At 41.4% G+C, this 24,025-nt stretch overlaps 1 protein-coding gene across 2 annotated transcripts in view; it reads right to left on the bottom strand.

The window, feature by feature from the left end:
* Positions 1 to 24,025, bottom strand: part of FBN1 (fibrillin 1) — a 275,481-nt gene that overhangs the window by 1,730 nt on the left and 249,726 nt on the right. Inside the window, exons 64-66 of one of the 2 annotated variants that reach the window (XM_032624189.1) lie at positions 16,836 to 17,067; positions 14,150 to 14,324; positions 11,105 to 12,396 (exon numbers count right to left, since the gene is read on the bottom strand). In XM_032624189.1, coding sequence (XP_032480080.1) covers positions 12,007 to 12,396; positions 14,150 to 14,324; positions 16,836 to 17,067 — 797 coding nt within the window. In that variant the 3' untranslated portion in view covers positions 11,105 to 12,006. Of the gene's footprint in view, positions 1 to 9,347; positions 9,352 to 11,104; positions 12,397 to 14,149; positions 14,325 to 16,810; positions 17,068 to 24,025 lie in introns of those variants that run through there. The other variant, XM_032624190.1, reaches the window with a different exon arrangement.

The raw sequence follows: 24,025 nt of genomic DNA, 5'->3' as shown, positions 1-24,025 counted from the left end.
TGATCCTTTGTCTTTCTGTGGTGTCTGTTCTACCTTTTCCTTTTCCATTTCTAATTTTACTGATTTGAGTCCTCTCCCTTTTTTTATTGATGAGTCTGGTTAAAGTTTATCAATTTTGTTTATCTTTTCAGAGAACCAGCTTTTAGTTTCATTGATCTTTTCTATCATTTTCTTTGTCTCTATTCATTTATTATTCCTCTGATCCTTATGATTTCTTTCCTTCTACTAACCTAGGGTTTTATTTGTTCTTCTTTCTCTAGTTTCTTTAGGTGTAAGGTTAGGTCATTTAGTTGAGACTTTTCTTGCTTCCTGATATAAGATTTTATTGCTGTGTACTTCCGTCTTAGAAAAGTTTTTGCTGTGCCCCGTAGGTGGTGGATCATTGTGTTTTCATCTTCATTTGTCTCTATGTATGTTTTGATTTCCTCTTTGATTTCTTCAGTGATCCGTTGGTTATTTAGTAGCATATTACTTACCTTCCACGTGTTTGTGATTTTTACAGTTTTCTTTTTCCTAGTAGTTGATTTGTAATCTCATAGTGTTGTTCTTGGAGAAGACGCTTAATGTGAGTTCAGTGTTCTTAAATTTATTGAGGCTTGCTTTGTGGCCCAGCACATGATCAAGTGTGGAGAATGTTCCATGTGCACATAAGAAGAATGTGTATTCCGCTTTTGGCAAATGTTCTATAAATATCAATTAAGTCCATCTTGTCCAGTGTTTCATTTAAAGCCTGTGTTTCCTTATTGATTTTCTGTCTCAACAGTCTCTCCGTTGAGGAAAGTGGGGGTGTTAAAAGCCTCCACTATTATCGCGTTACTGTCAATTTCTCCCCTTACGGCAGTTAACATCTGCCTTATGTGTCGAGGTGCTCCTTTCTTGTGTGCATATATATTTACAATTGTTACATATTTTTCTTGGATTGGTCCCTTAATCATTAAGTAGTGTCCTCCTTTGTCTATGTCTCTTGTGACAGTCTGTATTTTGTCTGATATGATTGTTGCTACCCCAGCTTTCTGTTGATTTTACATTTGCATGGAATGCCTTTTCCCAACCCCTCACTTTCAGTCTTTATTTGTCCCCTAGAGCTGAAGAGGGCCTCTTGTACAGAGCATATCTATGGGTCTTGTTTTTGTATCCATTCAGCCAGTCTATGTCTTTTGGTTGGAGCATTTAATCCATTTACACTTAAGGTAATTATCAATATGTATGTTCTTATTGCCATCATGTTAATTGTTTTGGATTTGTTTTTGTATGTCTCTTTTCCTGCCTTCCTCTTTTGTTCTATTTTCTTGCGATTTGATGACTGTCTTTAAGTGTTGTTTTGATTCCTTTTTCTTTTTTGTGTGTGTATCTAGTGTAGAGTTTTGGTTTGCAGTTACCATGAGGTTTTCATACAGTAGTCTCTATATATACATGACTGTTTTAAGTTGCTGGTCTCTTAATTTCAAATGCAGTTCCAATATCCTGCATTTGTAGTCTCCTCACCATTATTGGTTTTGATATTGCATTTTGTATGTGGATGATTTCCAACCTTTGCTGTATGTTTGTGTTTACCAATGAGCTGTCCCATTCATAATTTTCTTGTTTCTAGTTGTGGCCTTTTCTTTTTCACCAAGAGCAGTGTTCCTTTAGCATTTGCTGTAAATCTGGATTGGATATGCTGAATTCTCTTAGCTTTTGCTTGTCTGTAAAGCTTTTGATTTCTCTGTTGAATCTGAACAAGAGCCTTGCTGGGTGGAGTATTCTTGGTCATAGGTTTTTGCCTTTCATCACTTTAAATATATTGTGCCCCTCCCTTCTGGCCTGCAGCGTTTCTGATGAAAAATCAGGTGATAACCTTATGGGGATTCACTTGTATGTTGTGTGTTGCTTTGCTTTGTTGCTTTTAATATCTTCCTTTTGTCTTTAATTTTTGTCAATTTGATTAATGTGTTTCAGTGTGTTCCTCCATGGGTTTATCATGTATGTGATTCTCTGTGCTTCCTGGACTTGAGTGAGTGTTTCCTTTCCCATGTTAGGGAATTTTCCAGCTATTATCTCTTCAAATATATTCTCAGGCCCTTTCTCTCTCTCTTCTCCTTCTGGGACCCCTATAATGCAAATGTCAGTGTTTTTAATGTTGTCCTAGAAGTCTCTGAGACTGTACTCATTTTTTTTCATTTTTTTCTTTATTCTGTTCTGCAGCAGTGTTTTCCACCAAGTTGTCTTCCAGCTCACTTATTCGTTCTTGTGCCTCAGTTATTCTGCTATGGACTCCTTCTAGTATATTTTTCATTTCAGTTATTGTATTGTTTACTTGCTTGTAGCTCTTTATTAAACATTTCTTTTATCCTTCTGTTCTGTGCCTTCATTCTTTTTTCGAGATCTTGGATCATCTTTTACCATCATTACTTTAAATTATTTTTCAGGTAGATAGTCTGTCTTCACCTCCCTTAGTTGTTCTTCTGGGGTTTTATCTTTTTCCTTTGCCTGGAACATATTTCTCTGCCATCTCATTTTGTCTAACTTTCTGTGTTTGTGGTCTCGATTCCTCAGGCTGCAGGTTTGTATTTCCTCTTGGTTCTGGTGTCTTCCCCTTGGTGGTTGAAGTTGGTCCAGGTGTTTGTGCAGGCTTCCTGGTGTGAGGGTCTGGTGCCTTGCCCACTGATGGGTGGAGCTGGGTCTTGTCCCTGTGGTGGACAGGGTCATCTCAAGTGGTGTATTTAACAGGCGGCTGTTGGCTCTGGAGGACTTTAGGCAGCTTGTCTGCTTATAGGTGGGGCTGTGTTCCCACCCTGTTGGTAGTTGGGCCTGAGGCATCCCAGCATCAGAGCCTGCAGGCTTTTGGGTGGGGCTAGGTCTTGTTGCCAAAATGGCAACCTCCAGGAAAGCTCATGCAGATGAGTATTTCGTGGAATGTCTGCTGCCAGTGTCTTTGCCCCCACAGTGAGCCACAGCTGATCCACTGACTCCCTAGGAGGCTCTCTGAGACCCACAGTTATGTCTGGCTCAGGCTCCTATGGAGTCACTGCTTTGCTGTGAGTCCCAGTGCACATGAAAACTTGTGTGTGCTCTCCAAGAGTGGAGTCTCTGTTTTTCCCAGTCCTGTGGAGGTCCTGCACTCAAGACCCACTGGCCTTCAAAGCCAAATGCTCGGGGGCTCCTCCTCCTGATGCCAGACCCCCTGGCTGGGGAGCCTGATGTAGGGCTCAGAATTCTCTCTCCTGTGGGAGAACCTCTGTGATAAATTATTTTCAAGTAATTTATGCCCACCTGATGGGTATGGGATTTAATTATATCTTGAAAGCCCCCCTCCTGCTGTCTCACTGTGGCTTCTTTGTTTTCGGGTGTAGATTATCGTTTTTGGTAGCTCTGAGTCTCTTTGTTGATGGTTATTCAGCAGTTAGTTGTGATTTTTGGTGTTTTTGTGAGAGGAGGTGAGCTCAAGTCCTTCTACTCCGCCATCTTGTGTCCCACACCTGGCATCCACATTTTTTTATTAATTAATTTATTTAACATCTTTATTGGAGTATAGTTGCTTTAAAATGGTGTGTTAGGGCTTCCCTGGTGGCGCAATGGTTGAGAGTCCGCCTGCCGATGCAGGGGACGCGGGTTCGTGCCCCGGTCCGGGAAGATCCCACATGCCGCAGAGCGGCTGGGCCCGTGAGCCATGGCCGCTGAGCCTGCGCGTCCGAAGCCTGTGCTCTGCAACGGGAGAGGCCATGACAGTGAGAGCCCTGCGTACAGCAAAAAAAAAAAAAAAAAAAAAAAAAAAAAAAAGGTGTGTTAGTTTATGCTTTATAACAAAGTGAGTCAGCTGTACATATACATATATCCCCATATCTCCTCCCTCTTGCATCTCGCTCCCACCCTCCCTATCCCACCCCTCTAGGTGGTCACAAAGCACTGAGCTGATCTCCCTGTTCTATGTGGCTGCTTCCTCCTATCTATCTCTTTTACATTTGGTAGTGTATATATGTCCATGCCGCTCTCTCTCACATCGTCCTAGCTTACCCTTTCCCCTCCCCATGTCCTCACGTCCATTCTCTATGTCTGTGTCTTTATTCCTGTCCTCCCCCTAGTAACTTCAGAATCATTTTTTTTTAGAGTCCATATATATGTGTTAGCATATGGTGTTTTTCTCTTTCTGACTTACTTCACTCTGTATGACAGTCTTTAGGTCCATCCAGTTCACTACAAAGAACTCAATTTTGTTTCTTTTTTTTGGGTGAGTAATATTCCATTTTATATATGTGGCATCCACATTTTAAATTTCTATTATAAATTTTTAGTTTTTGGTTACCATGAAGGTTTAATATATTTAGAAATATTTATATGTGATTTAAGTTGCTTTTCATACTTCCAAATGCATTTTAGCAATCCTGCATTTGTACACTCCTCCCCTCTCTATAACTGTTTTCGACAACATATTTTGCAGCTAATTGTTTTCTGTATCCCTTAACTGCTGATTGTGGATATAGATGATTTTACTACTCTTTTCTCCTTCCTACTAGCTATGTATGTGGATGATTTTCTCCCTTTACTGTATGTTTGCCTTTATTGATGAGCTTTTTCATTTTGTAATTTTCATCTTCCTAGTTGTTGACTTTTTTTATGTAGAGAAGTTCCTGTAATGTTTCTTGCAAAGCTGTTTTGGTGGTGCTGAACTCTTATCTTTTGCTTGTCTGTAAATCTTTTGATCTCTTCATCAAATTTAAGCAAGAGCCTTGCTGAGTATTCATTGTTGTAGGTTTTTCCCTTTCACCATTTTTAATACATCATGCCACTCCCTTCCGGCCTGCAGTTTCTCCTGAAAAGTCATCTGATAGCCTTTTGGGAATTCCCTTGTATATAACTTATTTCTTTTCCCTTGCTGCTTTTAATATTCTCTCTATATTTAATTTTTGCCCTTTTAATTGTCATGTGTCTCGGTGTGTTCCTTTTTGTGTTAACCTGTATGGGACTCTGTGTGCTTCCTGAATTTGGATATCTGTTCCCTTTCCCAGGTTAAGGAAGTGTTCAGCTACTGTCTTCAAACATGTTCTCAACACCTTTCTTTCTCTCTTCTCCTGGGACTTCTAAAATGCAAACATTAGTGTGCTTATGTTGTCCCAGAGGTCTCTTAAATGGTCCTCATTTCTTTTCATTTTCTCCTGTTCAGCGTCAGTGATTTCCACTTGTGACCCATTCCTTTGTATCATTTCAGCTTGTTGACCCATTCCTTGGTATCATTTAGTGTATTTTTCATTTCAATTATTGTATCCTTTATATGGTGGTTCTTTATATTTTCTAACTCTCTTAAAAACTTCTAACTTCTTGCTCTGTGCATTCATTCTTCTGAGTATTTTTTTTTTTTTTTTTTTTTGCGGTATGCGGGCCTCTCACTGCTGTGGCCTCTCCCGCTGCGGAGCACAGGCTCCGGACGCGCAGGCTCAGCGGCCATGGCTCATGGGCCCAGCCGCTCCGCGGCATGTGGGATCTTCCTGTACCGGGGCACGAACCCGCGTCCCCTGCATCGGCAGGCGGACTCTCAACCACTGCGCCACCAGGGAAGCCCCTCCTGAGTTCTTTGAACTCTTTATCGGGTAGATTGCCTCTCTCTATTTCACTTAGTTCTTCTGGGGTTTTCTCTTGTTCATTCGTCTGGAATATGTTCCTCTGTTGCCTCATTTTGCATAAGTTGCTGTTTCTATTTTTGTGTCTGGTAGGTTGGTTAGGTTTCCCAAGCTTGAAGAAGTGGCCTTTTGTTGGAGAGGTCATGTGTCTCAGCAGCACACTCCCCTCTTGTTACCGGGCTGTATGCTTTAGAGGCTCCCCTATGAGGACTGTGTGGGTCCTTCTGTTGTGGTAGACTGACTCTGTGGGCAATCTGGTAGGCTTGGTTGGACCCTGGTCTGGTTGGTTGCCAGGCCCTGCCTTCTGTAGAGGCTGCTGGCCGCTGGTTGGTGGGAGTGGGCCATGAGGTGGCTGACTGCAGAACCCCAGGGGGCCCCAGGCCTTATGCTGGCTCACTGGTGGGTGGAGTCACGGTCCAGAAGACTCGGGCTATTGCCTTCCCACTGGTGGGTGAAGCCAGGTCCTGGAGTTAGGATCAGCCTTCTGGTGGGTAGAGCCAGTTCCTGGAGTCTGGTTGTAAGACTCAGAGGTTGCAGAGCTGGTGTTGGATCTCTGGTGGTGGGAGGTAGTTCCTGACTTGGTTGGGTATGGGGCCCAGGGTGTCTCAAAGCTTGTGTGAGCCTGCTAGTGTGCAGGGCTGGGTCCAGCTGGTCACAAGGCAGGGTGTGGCCTGCTGATGGGCTATGGGATGGTGGTTTTCATGAGTCTAGTGCCTGCCCTTTGGTGGATGAGGCTGGTCCAGAGGCTAGAGCAGGCTCTGTGGTGGGCAGGGCTAGGCCCCAGGGCATTCTGGGGCTGGTACCTGCCCACTGGTGGGTAGAACTGGGTCCTGGGCCCTCTGGTGGGCAGGGCCACGTCCTGAAGTGGCTATGGGCTCAGGGGGGTCTTAGGGCAGCATGTCTGCTGATGAGTGGGGCTGTGTCCCTACCCAGTTAGTTCCTTGGTTTGAGGCACCTCAGCACTGGCTCCTACAGGCTGTTGGGTGGGACCAGGTCTTAGCACTAATGAGCTAGAGGGAGGGACTCCCCAATGGCACTGGAAGTAGCAGTGTCTACATGGTAGAAGGAGCTCCCCAAAATGGCTCCTGCCAGTGTCCATATTTCCGGGGTGAACTGTAGTTACCTCTCCTGGAGACTCTCCAAAATCAGCAGGTATGTCTGACCCAGGCTCCTCTCAAATTACTGCTGCTTCCCTGGGTCCTAGAGCATGTGAGATTTTGTGTACACCCCTTAACAGTGAAATCTATTTCTCTCAGCCCTCTGTGACTCCCAGAAGAAAGCCCTGCTGGCCTTCAAAGCTATATGTGCTCTGTGGGCTTGTCTTCCTGGTTCAGGACCCCTGGACTGGGGAGCCTGACAAGGGGCTTGAACCTCTCCTTTGGGGGAACCTCTGCCATGTAATTCTCCAGTTTGTGGGTCTCCCACCCAGGGGCATGGGACTTGACTGTATTGTGAATTTGCCCCTCCTACCTGTCTCTTCTTTATGTCTTTTTTTGTAGACCTTTTTTGGCAGGTTCTGGTCTTTTTCATCAATGGTTGTTCTGGAGATTGTTGTGATTTTGGTGTTTCAGTGAGAGGAGGTGAGCTCAGGGTCTTTCTACTTGGCCATCTTGGCCAATCTCCTGAACACAGTTTTCTGACCCCAGATTGCCTACAGTGTCAGGACTCTGGATCCGGTGCTCCCGAGGACCTCAGGACTGAACTGAACTCTCAGCAAGCTTTCTTGATATGTTAAGGAAAGGTCAGAACTCTGTGAATTAAGAATCGCAGACCCTGAGGGAAAGAAACCTTGAGATGGAGAGCCCTTAGGAATGGTGTCCCAGCTTCCATGCCCTCTCCTGGTGGGTGAGAGTGGGTGTGGATGAGTGGGCTTGATCAAGAGCAGTTTTCTCCTAGGGAGCTGGTTCTACAGTAGACTGACCCCTGGGCTCAATGCTTGTGGTGAATGACCCACAAGAGAGCCTGCTGTGGTCAGTTTACAAGTGTGTAGGAAGCAGTAGGCCTCAGAGGAACTTGCAACCTTCCTGAGACACAGGATCACTGGAGTTGGATCACAGAACTGCTGTAGACAGGTGCAGTGAACACACTGAAGGGGGATAATCTTGGTGCAGCTGGAGGCAGAAAGACTGAATAGCATATCATGTTGATTTCATGTAGCAACAAAAATACATGGACACAAACCCAATCCAGCCTGTCATGCTTTTGAAATTCTGATATATCAGGGTCCTGTTAATCTTTCCTGATAGGTCTGGTCATAGCAGAGCTGTTGGGGAAACCCAGAACAGAGCTTGCCATGCAGATACAACTATACAGGACTGTGACCTTTTTATGTAAATGGCTGGTGGGGTTGATGGGATGTGTGTTTATCATCGGGATTTTTTCACATCTCCATTTCCAGGAAAAGAAAAAGCTAAATCATTCAGGTTTGATTTAATTCTCCACCAGAGAGAATTTTACATTAAAAAGGGAACAGACCTCTTCTGATTTCTCCAAGTCTCAGTACAGCTGCAAAAAACACATCATGTGGGGTATGAAAGTTACCCAGAAACTGCTGAATGGAGCAGCTGCTTTCTGCTAACCATCTCTACCACAGTGTTGCTTAACTTTGAACTCGAGCTAAGGATTCTAGAAATATACTGAATGTGATGCCTTATAGCTGACACTACAACCAACCCTTGAGGGGCAAAAGGGAACTAGAGAGGGTAATGCTGCATTGATTTATGAAATGGGAGTAGCTGCAAAGACCAAAAATGAGAGTGAATATTTGTGTGGAATGGATAGAGAGCAGAGAGTTGAGCTAGTGGGAAATCACAGCCACTTACCTGCTATGACTTCGTTCAGTTAAAAAGAAGGCACCTTCCACTGTCCAATAATAAAAATGAAACTGACCTCTATTTGTAGAGGTCGTAATTCCAGCTTACATCAAGGATGCAAAGCAGCCTATGTCCTGAAAAGAGGTTATGACGTTGCCAGAAAAACATTTTGGATTCATTAGCAGTTAGTTGAAATAACAGATTTGGTGACATTGCCAGGTCCTGCCAAATGTATGTCAGGTGTCAAATGTACAAGACCCTTATGTTTATAAAGACATTTGTGAGAATGTTAGAACCTTTCATTGAGACCCAATCTTGTAAGTGAACCCAGTCTTAGATACACATGGGAATTTGCAAAATCAAATTCAGAGACACCTTGTTTCTCTCTAACCCTAAACTCGTAACACTGAGAATCCTTTTCTAACAGTACATAATGTTAGGTTCATACTGGGTATCAAAATGCTTAAAAAAGTAAATTGGTTTGCCTTTTTTTTTTTTTTTTTGACAAAGCATTTAAAGTTGGTAAGGGGGAAATAATTTTGTCTTCAGCAATGTATGTGAAAACTAATCTTTCTCCCGGTAATCTGCTAGCATTAAAAACAATGTCTTTAAACCATTTAATAATTATGTTTGTAACCTATCTCTAGGAACTACAGTTAAAGTCAGAATATAGTACATTCTGTGGACAACGCTGACTTTTAAAAAAAAAAAACTAACAATTTACAGGTATATAATTTTTAAGTATGCTAATATAATATCAACCTAATTGTCCTTTATTTTGGCTTATCTAATTTACAAACATGATTTCTGAAGTTGAACAGTATTTGTAATGGCAATGTCCAAAGCAATTTTGGCTGAGTGAAGTGCTATTTGTTGAACAAAAATGTCGTTGTTTGTGCAAGTTTAAACATTTCATAAGGCCAGCTGAGTTCATTTCAACCCTACTTACACAATAATTATTGGCAAGTGAAATGGGCTTGAGGGGTAGAGACAAGACTTTTCAAGCTTCTGAGATTTATAAAACCAAATTCTTCAACCATTGAAAGTAAAATCAAAAGGTCACAGACAATTGAAACGTACAGGTTTAAATCTCAGAATTAAAAAAAATTCCGGCAAGAGGAATATTTACAATGGAACAGTGAGGAAAATGTTTTGTTACAGTCAGAAACACGGAAAATATGCTGTTGAGAATTGTTGGCTCTTAAATAAATAAAATCCACACTGAGACTATTAAAAGTATCAAAGTGATCTACTCTGTGCCAACTCTATTTTGTTCTGTTGTTATAAAGAAAATCCATTATTGAATATAATGCAGTTCAGGTTAAATTATCAAAGACATTTTCCATTTGCAAGCTGTTGTTTACCATATGCTATATATTCTTCTCTAACAATTTTAGTACACCTCCATCAGAGAACCACAGGCGCAGAGATAAAAGGAAATTTTGAGTCATTTTAACTTCCTAACCAAGGTACAAATCCCTTCCAAACTAGTCATTTGACTCGCTCATAACTGATGCTCAATAGAGATGAAAATTTTTTGGACGGCAAAATAATAGATTAAAAAAAAATACTTTGAGATGTTCATGGCCTGTTACTGGAAGAAAGCATCCTTATCCACTGGCTGCCTAGACTGAAACACTCTAGTGACAAGGGAGCTCACCACATTGCAAGGAAACACATTCTCTCAATGGGTAGCTTGACAATTAGGAAGGTTAAGTGCTAAACTGAGCTTTACACCAACTGACCCTGGTTTTGTCTTCTAGAATATACCTACTCCATCTTCATTAGCCTAGTTTTCTGAAGATTTTTTTTCTGTACGTGGGCCTCTCACCATTGTGGCCTCTCCCGTTGCGGAGCACAGGCTCCGGGCACGCAGGCTCAGCGGCCATGGCTCACGGGCCCAGCCGCTCTGCGGCATGTGGGATCTTCCCGGACCGGGGCACGAACCCGTGTCCCCTGCATTGGCAGGTGGACTCTCAACCACTGCGCCACCGGGGAAGCCCTCTGAAGATTTTTGAGAGGACTCTTCTGTGTACTGTATGGTTTCTTCTCCATGCGGCAACCTCATTTCACTTTTATTTTCACTAGCCTTAAATGCCCTAAGGGCTTTTAAAAATTCATTATCAATTGAACAAGCTTAACTGTTAAATATTCAATATTGCTCTTAAAATAAAACAGCATTTTCAAATTATGACATTCAGAAAACAAGAGTTATAGCATTCAATTGGATTCAATTTGGGATTATCCCTTTGTAATTAGGCTAGCACTGACTAACAGCAGATGTTTAGGGGAGAAAAAAAGGATGGAACGCCTAAGCTTGCCAGCGCTGTGTATATTTGAGGGGAGGGGGCATGATAAATTTTTATAATGGAACGCATGTGCTCTAAGACAATGAGCTTGATGTTTTTAAGTACTGAAATCTAGTAGTTTAAAAGTCATAGGATTAATTAGGTCACGTTTTAGAAATAATGCTACAGTCTTAGATATCTTGTTGGTGAGAAATAACTCCGCTGTCTTGAATGAATAAAACAGAGGACTCACTCAAATATGTTAAATCTTCTTCTAGTGGTTATATATTTGGCACCTTTAGATGCTGTAACTAACAGATCCAGGATAGTTTAATTTCAGGAGACTTTATTTAGTCTCCAGAATGGCCCCTCCAATCCCACATCCATGCAAGAACACAAAGCCAAGGGGTACACTAAAAAAGAGACTGTTTTATTGTGTCATTTATGACATGGACCCCTTTTTGACAGGAATGGCCGAGGGTAATCTTGGCATATTGCACAGGTGTGATGAAGGATGCACTGGTGATCCTCTGGCTGCTGAGGCTGTTTCCTGGTCCTCCCAGACCTCCATGCATGTGTGGGCCAGTCACAGAAATTTCATTACCACTTGGTGTATACATTTAACAAGTCTTTGGTCTTAATAAGCACCATTACAAACCCTCACATTAAGGGCATTATTATTCTAGTTTATAAATGTTTCAATGATAAAAAATAGCACGATTACAGTATACACACACTTAATTTACATGTAATGTATTATACTCATAACTGAGATAAGCTACTGAACTAACTTTGGTTGATTGAAATTAATGAAGTATTTGAACTGAATACTTGTAATTTGGTTTCTAAGTTGTGTAAATATTACAGTGCATTTATAAATCTAGTTTGAGAATTTACTAGCACCAAATAGATATTATAAATGGCCAACCTAATACTTGTATTTGGAGAAGCAAAGTTTTACCATTTGAAAAAATAGAACAGTCCATAAATTGAAAGCACATTCCTGTACGTCTGCTAGAAGGATGGCACGTCAGCATGAATGGCCAACCCCCAGTGGAAATACATGTCCCAGTTTTCAAAAATAAACACATATGACAAGGTAGCTTAGCTACATACATGAGAAGCCTGAGGAAGTGGTTGTTTTGAACTAGGGTAGTCACCTGTACCTTGCTTTTGTAATACAAGAATAGTGCTTATTTATAGCAATTTACGTGGTGAAAGACTGTACCTATAATATGAAGATTCTGACTGGGGGAAAAATTCAGTTCTACCTATCTATGTTTTTTAATTATTTGGTCTCTGGATGGTGAATTAATGAAGCAAAATCTGAATTTTCATCTTCAGATTATCACCCAGTTCACCACTGAGGTAGTCTTTGTCATATTTATCTTCTAGCTGATTAAGTTCTTTCTTTTTATAAAGTGGACTACTACTGATTTGTAATGAATAGGTTCCAACCACTGGCTTCTTCTTTGTGAAGTGGAGGTAGCTGATCCCTTCCTTTTGGTTGATTTTAAAGAAGCCGTTTTCATTTCCAGATTCAATCAAGTATCTGTTGTGATTCGTCAGAGTCGTAAGGGCTGGAAGGAGTTCTAGGATTCGGACCTTGTTATTGATGTGGGAAATATTGAAAGCAAACACGGCTGTCTTCTCAACATCCCAGCTTGCAAGACTCACATTGGCTTCTATCTCAGGCTGATCCTGGAAAGACATATGGCAATGTGTTAAATAAAAGGTAAATATGCCACTTACTAAAGAAAAAGTGACTCAAATCTCACACTAACACAACTTTCTCCTCATGATGTATATACTGTATTGAAAGTGAGTATTCATAAAATACTGCTTAAACCACAAATGTTAAATTGGCACATTTTTATAATATTAAAAAATAAACACGTCAAGGAGAAAGTTGAAATCACTTGTATTTGGCGGTCTTCTATTGCAGTGGGTCTCAAAGTATGGTCCCCTACCGACAGCATCAGTATCACCTGGGCATCTGTTAGAAATGCAAGCTCTTGGTGTCACCTGAGACCTAGTGAATCAGAAACCCTTCGGATGTTTTCCAGAAATCCGTTTTTTTCTTTTCTTTTTTTCTTTTTTTTTTTTTTTTTGCGGTACGCGGGCCTCTCACTGTTGTGGCCTCTGCCATTGCGGAGCACAGGCTCCGGACGCGCAGGCTCAGCGGCCATGGCTCACGGGCCCAGCCGCTCCGTGGCATGGGGGACCCTCCCGGACCGGGGCACGAACCCGTGTCCCCGGCATCGGCAGGCGGACTCCCAACCGCTGCGCCACCAGGGAAGCCCTAGAAATCCATTTTAACAAGCCTTCCAGATGATTCAGATGCATACTCGAGTTTTGTTTTTTTTTTTCTTCCTGGATATCTGCACATGATCTGCTTGCTTTTTTTTTTTTTTTTTACATCTTTATTGGAGTATAATTGCTTTACAATGGTGTGTTAGTTTCTGCTTTATAAGAAAGCAAATCAGTTATACATATACATATGTTCCCATATCTCTTCCCTCTTGTGTCTCCCCTCCCTCCCACCCTCCCTATCCCACCCCTCCAGGTGGTCACAAAGCACCGAGCTGATCTCTCTGTGCTATGTGGCTGCTCCCCACTAACTATCTGTTTTACATTTGGTAGTGTATATATGTCCATGCCACTCTCTCACTTTGTCACAGGTTACCCTTCCCCCTCCCCATATCCTCAAGTCCATCATTTCCCAAACCACAGCAGATGCATTGCAGCACTGATGCTAAGAAAGAACCAGTTTATTTCAATTTTATTCAGTGACGCAAAACCATCCCCACCGAAAGACACACCTATGAACCTACTTCCTGGGTCTGATGATCTGCTAATATTCAATGCTTTTCACTGGCTTCTTGCTTGCCCCTCTGGGACCACATGTGCTGGATTCTCCGGGCCTGCAGCCAGAGGTCTGGGTGAGTATCTGCATTTCTGAGTTGACGGAAAGGCTGCAGCAGCCGTAGGCAAAGAAAACCAGGCTGCTTGAGCTCCATGTTGTTTTTGTCTAGAATCCAAGTTCCCTCACACTCCACATGGCTGTTTTCAGTAGAGGAGTCTCTAGCTTTCAGAACTTGTCATCCCTGTGTAGGGAGAACTATGTCACTTCACTATTCTGCCCACTTGCTGTCCTGGATCTCAGACCCTGTCCTTTCAGCAGACTTTGGGTGGGTGTTTGACTTTCTTTTCGGCGAGACAGAGGAAATGGGCAAGTATGTGAAAACCTTCGAACGGCCACTCCCTAAAAGCAGCAGGAAACTCCAGAGAGCCCCACAGACCCTTGTAAAATACAGCCTAGAGCTCAGGGAATGTCTGGATTTTCTCCTCAGGGAGATTCTTCCCACTTTGGGGCATCCTTGGAGGAAACCATAGGAATCTGGAGGACCTTTCTGCAATAGGAGACATCAGGAGAAACCACCTTCTGACCTACCTCAATGTTGGAGGCATCTGTTTCATTTGCGCTTCTCCGCTTCCTGCCCCGTTTGGGGTAGCCGTTGATCTTACACTCATAACACGCCTCTGGGGAGAGGGAATTGTCATCCATTTCACCACTGGCAGGTGGCTCTGGGTTTCCTCTGCCCATGCCCATTCCAGAAACACAGTGCCTATGGTAGAAGGGAAACAGATGTTTTTCGTTAGAATTGGGAGATGGAGGAGGGAGAGTTCTGGTGAAGCCTGGACCCCTCCCTAGCGACATTCAGTCCTTGATTATTTGTCCACTGGATGACCGGCGGTTCTGAGAACAACACTGAAGCCCTCGGTGTTTGGCCTCAAATTCTCAGTTCCCTGGGTTGACTTGATTTCTTTTTACTGTCTCTCAAGGCCCCGTTTTGCATATTTATTTGTCCCTTCACTTCCCAAATGAAATGTGGCAGGTGTTTTGCTGTACTGCTGGGGAGGAAACGGGGAGTGGAAACAAGAGAAGAACAGAGGGTGAGGGAGGCCATGTGACTCAGGAGGTTCAATAAAAATGCCTTCTTTTTATGAAACAGGCTCCACATGAGTGAGAAAGGGATGAGACATCGCTGTTCAGTTCCTTGCCCTCTTGCTGCTTAACTGATACTATCACTGCCACCTCCACTTCCACCACCACCACTGTCACCAGCCTTCACCACTCCAGCTTCTGAGCAGTCTCTCCTCTCACTTATCCTCTCACTTACGAGACCTCTCACTTTGGCTGAAGCTCCTCCTGGAAATAAGAAGAAAGCTCTAGGTGACAACTGAGGTTGATTTAGGTATAAATTGTGAGGATATGCAGTGTATAAAATACATGTATCAAAGCTTGCCCAACTGTGGGAAATTGCTTCAAATCATTCAAAACCACTAGGTCCACTGGCTCTGAATCATGTGAGGCTGGATAAACAAACCCATGCCCAAGAGAAAACTAGTTCAGCTGTTTTTCTTTGCCTTTCAGTTTTTAAAGCCAAGTTATGGAGGGAGGCTTGCATGTTTCACAAGTACCTTGTTTTGTTATTCTGCTTACTGTTTCATAGGCCACTTGGAAAGTATTTACCAGGCTCCTCTTTCAAAATGTGTTGAAATATTTGAATGATCCTAAAAGAATCTTTACATTGGGGTAGGGTCCACTCTAGTGACTCACGGAGGAGCCCAAACTGTTATAAATGGGTAGATCTCTACTACTGGGTCCGTAATGTAGAACAAATACTGTTTTCTCTCTCTGTATTAGTTGATCTATTCTTTATAACTCATTTTCCTTTATGCCTTTAAGATTCAAAATATAATGCCAATAAGAACACTTTGTATTTTGCAGCAATTTCCAGGTTTCTAATATTTTCTGTAACCCTGCTGAGCCCGACACATTTCCTTGTCCTTTAATCTTGCACCATGAAATGTGCAGAAACAATAACATGGATGAAATGATAAATGCTCATCCTGTATGTGTGTGCATTCACATAATGATTAAATTATTGGAAGGCAAACCCCAAATGCACAGGCTTTTGGCTCCTTTCTCAGAACTCCCTTCCAGTATTTTCATATCCCTGGAACACCACTTACAAGAAGTGTGACTATAAAGTCCCACTGGCCAGAAGCCAGCTTGGAGTGTCACAGTTTTTGCTGGGAAAATGGTTCTGGCATTAAACTTATAAAGAATGAGTCTACTGAGAGCCAGACACAAACATCTGGAAATTTGAGTCCTATTGCTGGCATTCTGTGTGCTTCCCATGAAACATTCTTTTACCTTCTACACACCCCAGAATGAATCACTTGATGTTTGTGTGTCAAGAAATCAAAGAACACAAAATTAACAATTTGATATATACATGTAAGTGTGTGTTGTGGAATATGTGACTTTGTGTGGGGGGGAGTATATGTAAGTGTGTGTGTTGGTGTGTATATGTATGTGTATGTATATTTAATGTCTGTGTTCCTAATTAGAAAGTTAAAATTTGAGCTCCTTCACAGAGTAGCCAGAACCAAGACAACCAAGTCCAGATGAATTCAGTGGGGAAGAAGACCTAAACTTTGAAAACTTAACACTAACTCTTGAATTACTGAGTAGAATAAAAACGCATCTTTCCTGCCCCAGCTCTCACACATACAATGTGGTGAAGTATTCTACCTGGAAAATACAGTCGTTCTCTTAACTCTTATATTTAATGCTATTTTGGCAATTTGGAATGTAAATTTAAGTCTGAAATGTAAAATACACTTTAAAACTGTAAAGGACTCCACAAAAGGTATCTTTTTGGTTTATCCTAACAGGAGCTAGATGAGAAGGCATTTTAAGTCGAGACAGAATCCTGCCTGCCCCAGGAGAAGGCTGCATCAGCAAAGTGCAGCCTGAGTCCAGTTCTGTCACGGGTCGCTTTCCAACAAGATGTGAAGATCAAGAGAATGAGACAGGTAAGCCATAGAGCGAGGTATTTACAATGTCATTTCATTATTTTGTTTGACGTTCTATGAATTTCCAGAAACCTAGATGTCCCCTTTCAAATAAAATAACCTAAAACCTTTGCAGCGCTAATTGGAATTAACTCAAGAATCATAAAAAGTATGGTTCTACTCTACTAGGACAGGTCATTTTGAATTAAATATACTTAATTATGTTATGAATGAGAAAGCCTCCAACCACGACCATGGCTAGCAGTGCTTACCCTTGGCCTATTCGGAAGTAGCCAGGTGGACAGGCACAGAGATAGCCGCCCTCGGTATTGGAACAGCCGTAACTGCAGGGGGCCTGAGAAGAGCCACATTCGTTGATGTCTTGGCACCCACCACTGAACTGTTCATACTGGAAGCCAGCAGGACACATGCACTTGTAGCTCCCCAGCGTGTTGTGGCAGGAGGCTCCTCCGCAAATGTGAGCGCTGAGGCATTCATTTTCATCTGGAGAAAAAAACCAGAAGACACCGCATATGTGATACCAGCCAGAGATTGCTATGGAGGTGTCTGGATCAGGCCACTTGCTGCCGGCCAGCTGGCTCTCCCCTAGGCTCTTGGGAAGGTAACACAGGCAGAGGTGGCTGCGGTGGGAAAGGGAACAAGAGAGAAAGATGTGGAAACAGGTGTGGTCTCTTGCCATATGGTGAGCGAACGTGGTTTCTGAGGTCAAGTGCACCAGGCAGAATACATTAGGGAGTGGCATTCTGAGGACCAGCAGGCTCCAGTTCTCATCTGAAGCCAATACGTGTATGTTCTGCTCTACGGGAGCATCCTGTGTAGAACGTGGGGATGGTTCATGGCTAAGGTTCGGGGTTCAGGGTGGGAGGGCAGGAATCAGTTCTTTGCACCTTTGCTTCACAAGTGCCCACTAATAGGATGATTATCTCCTGCTTTCTCAGTCTTCCTTTTTCAGGATGAGTAGGGCTGGCAAGGGCTGACATCCTGCAGGAAGTGTTGGCCCACTAGGACTTCATTTTCAAAAGTCCATAAAAGCCTTCAGGTGCTTGCCCTGGGGATGAGTAGTGTCTTCTGGTATGTCTGCTCCCATCTCTGAATGGGCCCCTTTATCCAAACCACCTCCTGCCCAGAGTCTGGGCCATGTCTAAAGCTAAGTATGGCTGGAACAGATTCAGTACAGACTTCACAGGCAATAATTGGGGAAAACCTACAAGAGACACAGATGCTGCAGAACTAGCTACAGATAGGGACCGGCCAAGTCTGATGGCAATAAGTAGGAAAAAGAAATCTAACTTTAACAAATCAATTCAAAGGGAAGAAACCCCTCAAGTTTCTCATCATGTCTGATGTATACTTTTTTGAAATCTCCAATATCTTTTTGTAGACTTGCCTTTGTAGGGCAGCACGGAAGTTTGCTGGTAAGACATTTCTTAACTGCTAGAGCCCATTTTCAGGCATATGTTCATATGAATGCATGTGATTGACCTTCTCCTCACTTAGCAAATACCTACTTCCAATGGAAGAGAGGAGGAGAAAGGCAACTAACACTTATTAGATGCCTACTGTATGACAGCTGGGATACTAGGTACTTCACTCCATTTACTTAACCTGCCTAACAGTCACAGAGGTAGGTATTAAAATCCCTATTTTCCAGGTGAAGAAAGCAAGACTCAGAAAGCCCCACCAAGATCTCCCAGCAGCAGCCACAGGGCAGAGATGCACACCCAGGTCTGTCTGACTACAAAAGTCACATGCTTTCCTTTATATCAGTGTCTCTCAAAAGACTCAGCCACATTTAAACTAGTCCTTTCTCTTTTACTTTTTCATTTGCTGAGGTAGATTCATTTTTCAAGAACAAAATTGTTTCTAAGAAAATATCTTTTTTTTTTTTTAAAGTAGGAGAACAGGTGGGTAAAAACGGTGAGGGCAGGATACTTGCATATATATACATACACACACACACACACAATTCAGATTGCCTTCCACCCTTCCTTCCTCTCTTCCTTCTCTTTCTCCCCCTTCCTTTCTCGACCTGCCCCCCTGCCACCACTTCTTGCCTGTATGTAGTTACAGAGAGAAGAAGGAGTAGATATACAGTAAGAAAGCTATTGGTAGAGCTGCCTGCTATGGCTTAGTGCCTAGCTATGCATCTGTTTGAGATCCTTTATATCCAAGGACTCTCAAGTACCCACCCAAGGTCACTTAGGTTCTAAGGTTCCTAAAACAAAATGATTCAATATGCCATCATCTGTGTTCTTTTTTCCCTTGTTTTAAATTAGAGGTGAGCTGTGTGATAGAAACTGATGGAGACCATGGGCATCCAGGATGAATGAAGAACCGAGGGTAGTTGCTTTGGTGAAGGGAATATCTCTGGGCTGAATGTCTTCCCCTTGCCTTGCTTATCCACCTCCAGGCTTCTAACCTGCCCTCGGCTCTACAAGGCTGATCAGAATGGAGCATCCACAAGCTCCTCTCCTGTATCCTGAGCTTTTGGTTGGGCTCAGCCATCTGTTACCTGCTGGGACTCTGGCTGATAAAACCTCTAAGGTAAGGCATGGGTATATGTGGGGAAGACCTGTTAATACAGAGCTTAGATTTATTCTGTTTTGTTCCAAGGAGCAGAAATAGGACCAATGGTTAGGAGTTAGCAGGAGAAGAGCTTCATCCTTTATGAAAAAGATATTTCTAAAAATTAACGTTTTCTATGCATAGATTGGGCTATCTTGGGAGAAGGTGAGTACCTTTCTAGGTTGGAGAGGGATTGATATGTTAGGAAACAGATCAGACTAGATCATTGCTAAGGTTCTTTCTAAACTTGAGTATCTCTCTTTTTAACTTGGAGTATCTGTTCCTGTCAAGAACTCTCCCTGTCCCCTTTTCACATTCTTTTCTACTTTATTTTACATTTTTTTCCTCCCTGAGAATCTAATAAGTTTAAATTAAACTTGCTTATCTGGGTTGGAGAGATGGGGTAGAGTGGAGCACGGATTAAGATAAGAAATTGGCAAATGTTCAGTGTTTACAGCTTGAAAACAATCTGTTTGTGCACTCACCCTTTCTATCAATATACAAATACCATGATTTGTTTAACATGTTTTGCACTTTTCCTGACCTTTTTCATCCTGTGTGTGCACCCTGGAGCAAATGGCTCCACAAGGAATTTTTCTACACGCCCAAATCTTTGTTTTATTCTTTCAGTTGTTACTTAAATTGGTGAGGGTTTTGCTCTTTTCATAGAAAGAGACAATTCTAATTTGAATGAAATAGCATTAGAGTCTCTGAAAGACACTCCTTAAAAGCAGATGGAAACCTACTTACTCTGTCCTCTAAAAACTCAAAGTTTCCAGCATCAGGCTCGCGTAGTGTGTCTTAGCTGTGGTGTTAAGGGAGAGCCACTGGGAGAACTCCAAATGTAGAACAGCCTTTCCTTTACTAATTTCCTATAGGTCATGATGGGTCAGCTCCAACTTCAAGCTGCAAGTTTGATATTTTCTAGAAAGCAGTGATATCCGTGGCCCTTTACCCTATAAACCCATCCATCTTCCAAGAGTGAACTTCTGGCTGCCTAGGAGCAAGGATCCAGGGAGGGCTGGTCCAAGAAATCTGCTCTGCATGGCTCTGGGGAAGCCATTCTGGCCCAAGGCAATACAGTGCTCATTCTGGGTAAGTATAATTCCCAAGAATTACGAGACCAGTTTGAACTGGTATCTTCTGGGCATCAAACCCCCCAAACCTCTTCCCACTTTTTTAAAACTGAAATTTAGTTGATTTCCAATAGTGTTAGTTTCACGTGTACAGCAAAGTGATTCACTTATATATATTACATAGGTCCATCCATGTTGCTGCAAATGGCAATATTTCATTTTTTATGGCTGAGTAATATTCCATTGTGTGTGTGTGTGTGTGTGTGTGTGTGTGTGTATGTGTGTGTGTGTGTATCTTCCTAAACCAATCATCTGTTGATGGGCATTTGGGTTGTTTCCACATTTTGGCTATTGTAAATAGTGCTGTTATGAACACTGGGGTGCATGTATCTTTCCGAATTAGAGTTTTCATCTTTTGGGGATATATACCCAGGAGTGGGATTGCTGGATCATATGGTAGCTCTATTTTTAGTTTATTAAATAACCTCCACACTGTTCTCCATAGTGGCTACACCAATTTACATTCCTACCAACAGTGCAGGAGGGTTCCCTTTTCTCCACACATTCTCCAGATGTAGACTTTTTGATGATAGTAGACTTTTTTGGAGATAGTAGACTTTTTGATGATAGTCATTCTGACCAGTGTAAGGTGATGATACCTCATAGTGGTATTGATTTGCATTTCTTTAATAATTAACAATGTTGAGCCTCTTTTCATGTGCTGATTGGTCATCTGTTTGTCTTCTTTGGAGAAATGACTATTTAGGTCTTCTGTCCACTTTTTGATTGGGTTGTTTGTTTTTTTGATACTGAGTTGTATGAGCTGTTTGTGTATTTTGGATATTAACCCCTTGTCGGTTTCATCATTTGCAAATATTTTCTCCCATTCCATAAGTTGTCTTTTCATTTTGTTGATGGTTTCCTTTGCTGTACAAAAGCTTTTAAGTTTGATTAGATACCATTTGTTTATTTTTGCTTTTATTTCTTTTGCTTTGGGAGACTGATCTAAGAAAATATTGCTACGATTTATGTCCAAGAATGTTTTGCCTATTTTCTCTTCTAGGAATTTCATGGTGTCATGTCTTATATTTTAGGTCTTTAAACCATCTTGAGTTTATTTTTGTATATGGTGTGACGGAGTGTTCTAACTGCAGTGATTTACATGTGGCTGTCCAGTTTTCCCAGAACCATTTGCTGAAGAGATTGCCTTTTCTCCATTGTATATTCTTGCTTCCTTTGTTGCAGATTAATTGACTGTAGGTGCGTGGGTTTATTTCTGGGCTCTCTATCTGTTCCACTGATCTATATGTATGTTTTTGTGCCAGTACCATGCTGTTTTGATTATTTCAGCTTTGTATTATAGTCTGAATTCTGGAAGGTTTATGTCTGCAGCTTTGTTCTTTTTCCTTGGAATTGCTTTGAAAATTCTGGGTCTTCGGTGGTTCCATATAAATTTTGGGATTCTTTTTCTAGTTCTGTGAAAAATGTCACAGGAAATTTGATAGGGATCACATTAAATCTATGCATTGCTTTGGGTAGTATGTCCATTTTAACAACATTAATTTTTCTAATCCAAGAGCGTGAGATATCTTTCCATTTCTCTGAATCATCCTTTATTAATCCTTTATTAATGTTTTATAGTTTTCAGCATATAGGTTTTTCACTTCCTTGGTAAAGTTTATTCCTAGGTATTTCATTTTATTGATGTGATTTTAAACAGGATTGTTTTTTTTTTACTTATATTGTTGGTGTAAGGAAATGGAACAGATTTCTATATATTAATCTTGTATCCTGCTACCTTGCTGAATTCATTTATTAGTTCCAACAGTTTTTGTCTGGAGTCTTCAGGGTTCTCTGTATAGAGTATCATGTCATCTGCAAATAGTGACAGTTTTACCTCTTTGCTTCCAATTTGGATACCTTTTATTTCTTCTATGATTGCTGTGGCTAGGACTTCCAATACTATGTTGAATAGAAATGGTGAGAGAGTGGGCATCCTTGTCTTTTTCCAGATTTTAGTGGGAAGGCTTTCAGCTTTTCACCATTTAACATTATATTGGCTGTTGGTTTGTCGTAATGGCTTTTATAATGTTGGGATATGTTCCCTCTATACACACTTTGATGAGAGTTTTTATCATGAATGGATGTTGAATTTTATCAAATGCTTCTTCTGCATCTGTTGAGATGATCATGTGGTTTTTGTCTTTCCCTTTGTTGATGTGGTGTAACACATTGATTTTGCATGTGAGCCACCTTTGTGACCTAGGAATGAATCCAACTTGATCATGGCGTATGATCCTTTTTATGTATTGTTGGATTCAGTTTGCTAACATTTTATTGAGGATTTTTGCATCTATATTCATCAAAGATATTGGCCTGTAATTTTCTTTCTGTGTAGTGTCTTTGTCTGGTTTTGGCATCAGGGTGATGGTGGCTTCGTATAATGACTTTGGGAGTGTTACCTCCTCTTAAATCTTTTGGAATAGTTTGAGAAGGCTAGTATAAGTTCTTCTTTGTATGTTTGGTAGAATTCCCCAGTGAAGCAGTCCGGCTCTGGACTTTTGTTTGCAGGGAGTTTTTTTCATTACAGATTCTATTTTACTTCTAGTGATTGGTCTGTTCAAATTATCTGGTCTGTTCAAATTATCTGGTCTGTTCAAATTATCTGTTTCTTCTTGATTCAGTTTTGGCAGGCTGTATGTTTCTAAAAACTTGTCCATTTCTTCTATGTTGTCCAATTTGTTGGCATATAACTGTTCATAGTATTCTCTTATGATTTTTTTGTATTTCTGTGGTATCAGTTGTTATTTCTCCTCTTTCATTTCTTATTTTGTTTCTTTGGGTCCTCTCTTTTCTTCTTGTTGAGCCTGGCTAGTGGTTTGTCAATTTGGGTTATCTTTTCAAAAAACTGGTTCTTGGTTTTATTGATCTTTTCTGGGTTTTTAAAAAAATCTCTATTCCCTCTCTAATCTTTCTTATTTCCTTCTGCTGACTTTAGGTTTTGCTTGTTGTTTTTCTAATTCTTTTAGGTGGTAGGTTAGGTTGTTTGAGATTTTTCTTGTTTTTGAGGAAGGCCTGTATTGCTGTGAACTTCCCTCTTGAAACTGTTTTTGCTGCATCCCATAGATCGTGTAAGTTTGTGTTTCCATTGTTATTTGTCTCGAGGTATTTTCTGATTTCTTCTTTGATTTCATTGTTAACCCATTGGGTTTTTTAGTAGCATGTTGTTTAGTCTCCATGTATTCATTTTTTTCCCCATTTTTCTTTCTGTGGTTGATTTCTCATTTCATACTATTGTGGTCAGAAAAGATGATTGAAATAATTTATATTCTCTTAAAGTTCTTGATGCTTGTTTTGTAACCTGGGAAGTGGTCTATCCTAGAGAATGTTCCATGTGCGTTTGAAAAGAAGGTGTATTCTGGTGTTTTTATTTTGGATGTAGTGTCCTGTAGATATCAATTAAGTCCAACTGGTCTGTTGTGTCATTTAGGACCTCTGCTGCCTCACTGAGGAAGATCTGTCCATTGGTGTCAGTAGGGTGTAAGTCTCCTACTATCATTGTATTCCTGTCAATTTCTCCCTTTATGTCTGTTAGTATTTGTTTTATATACTTAGGTGCTCCTATATTGGGTGCATGTATTATTGAGTGTAATAGCCTCTTCTTGTAGTGATTTTATATACTTAGGTGCTCCTATATTGGGTGCATGTATTATTGAGTGTAATATCCTCTTCTTGTAGTGATCCCTTTATCATTATATAATGTCCTTTTTCTTTATGGACTTTGTTTTAAAGTCTATTTT

This window comes from Phocoena sinus, chromosome 2 (genome assembly GCF_008692025.1).
Source record: "Phocoena sinus isolate mPhoSin1 chromosome 2, mPhoSin1.pri, whole genome shotgun sequence".
Lineage (NCBI taxonomy): Eukaryota > Metazoa > Chordata > Mammalia > Artiodactyla > Phocoenidae > Phocoena > Phocoena sinus.
This window is presented reverse-complemented; position numbering and strand designations above follow the sequence as displayed.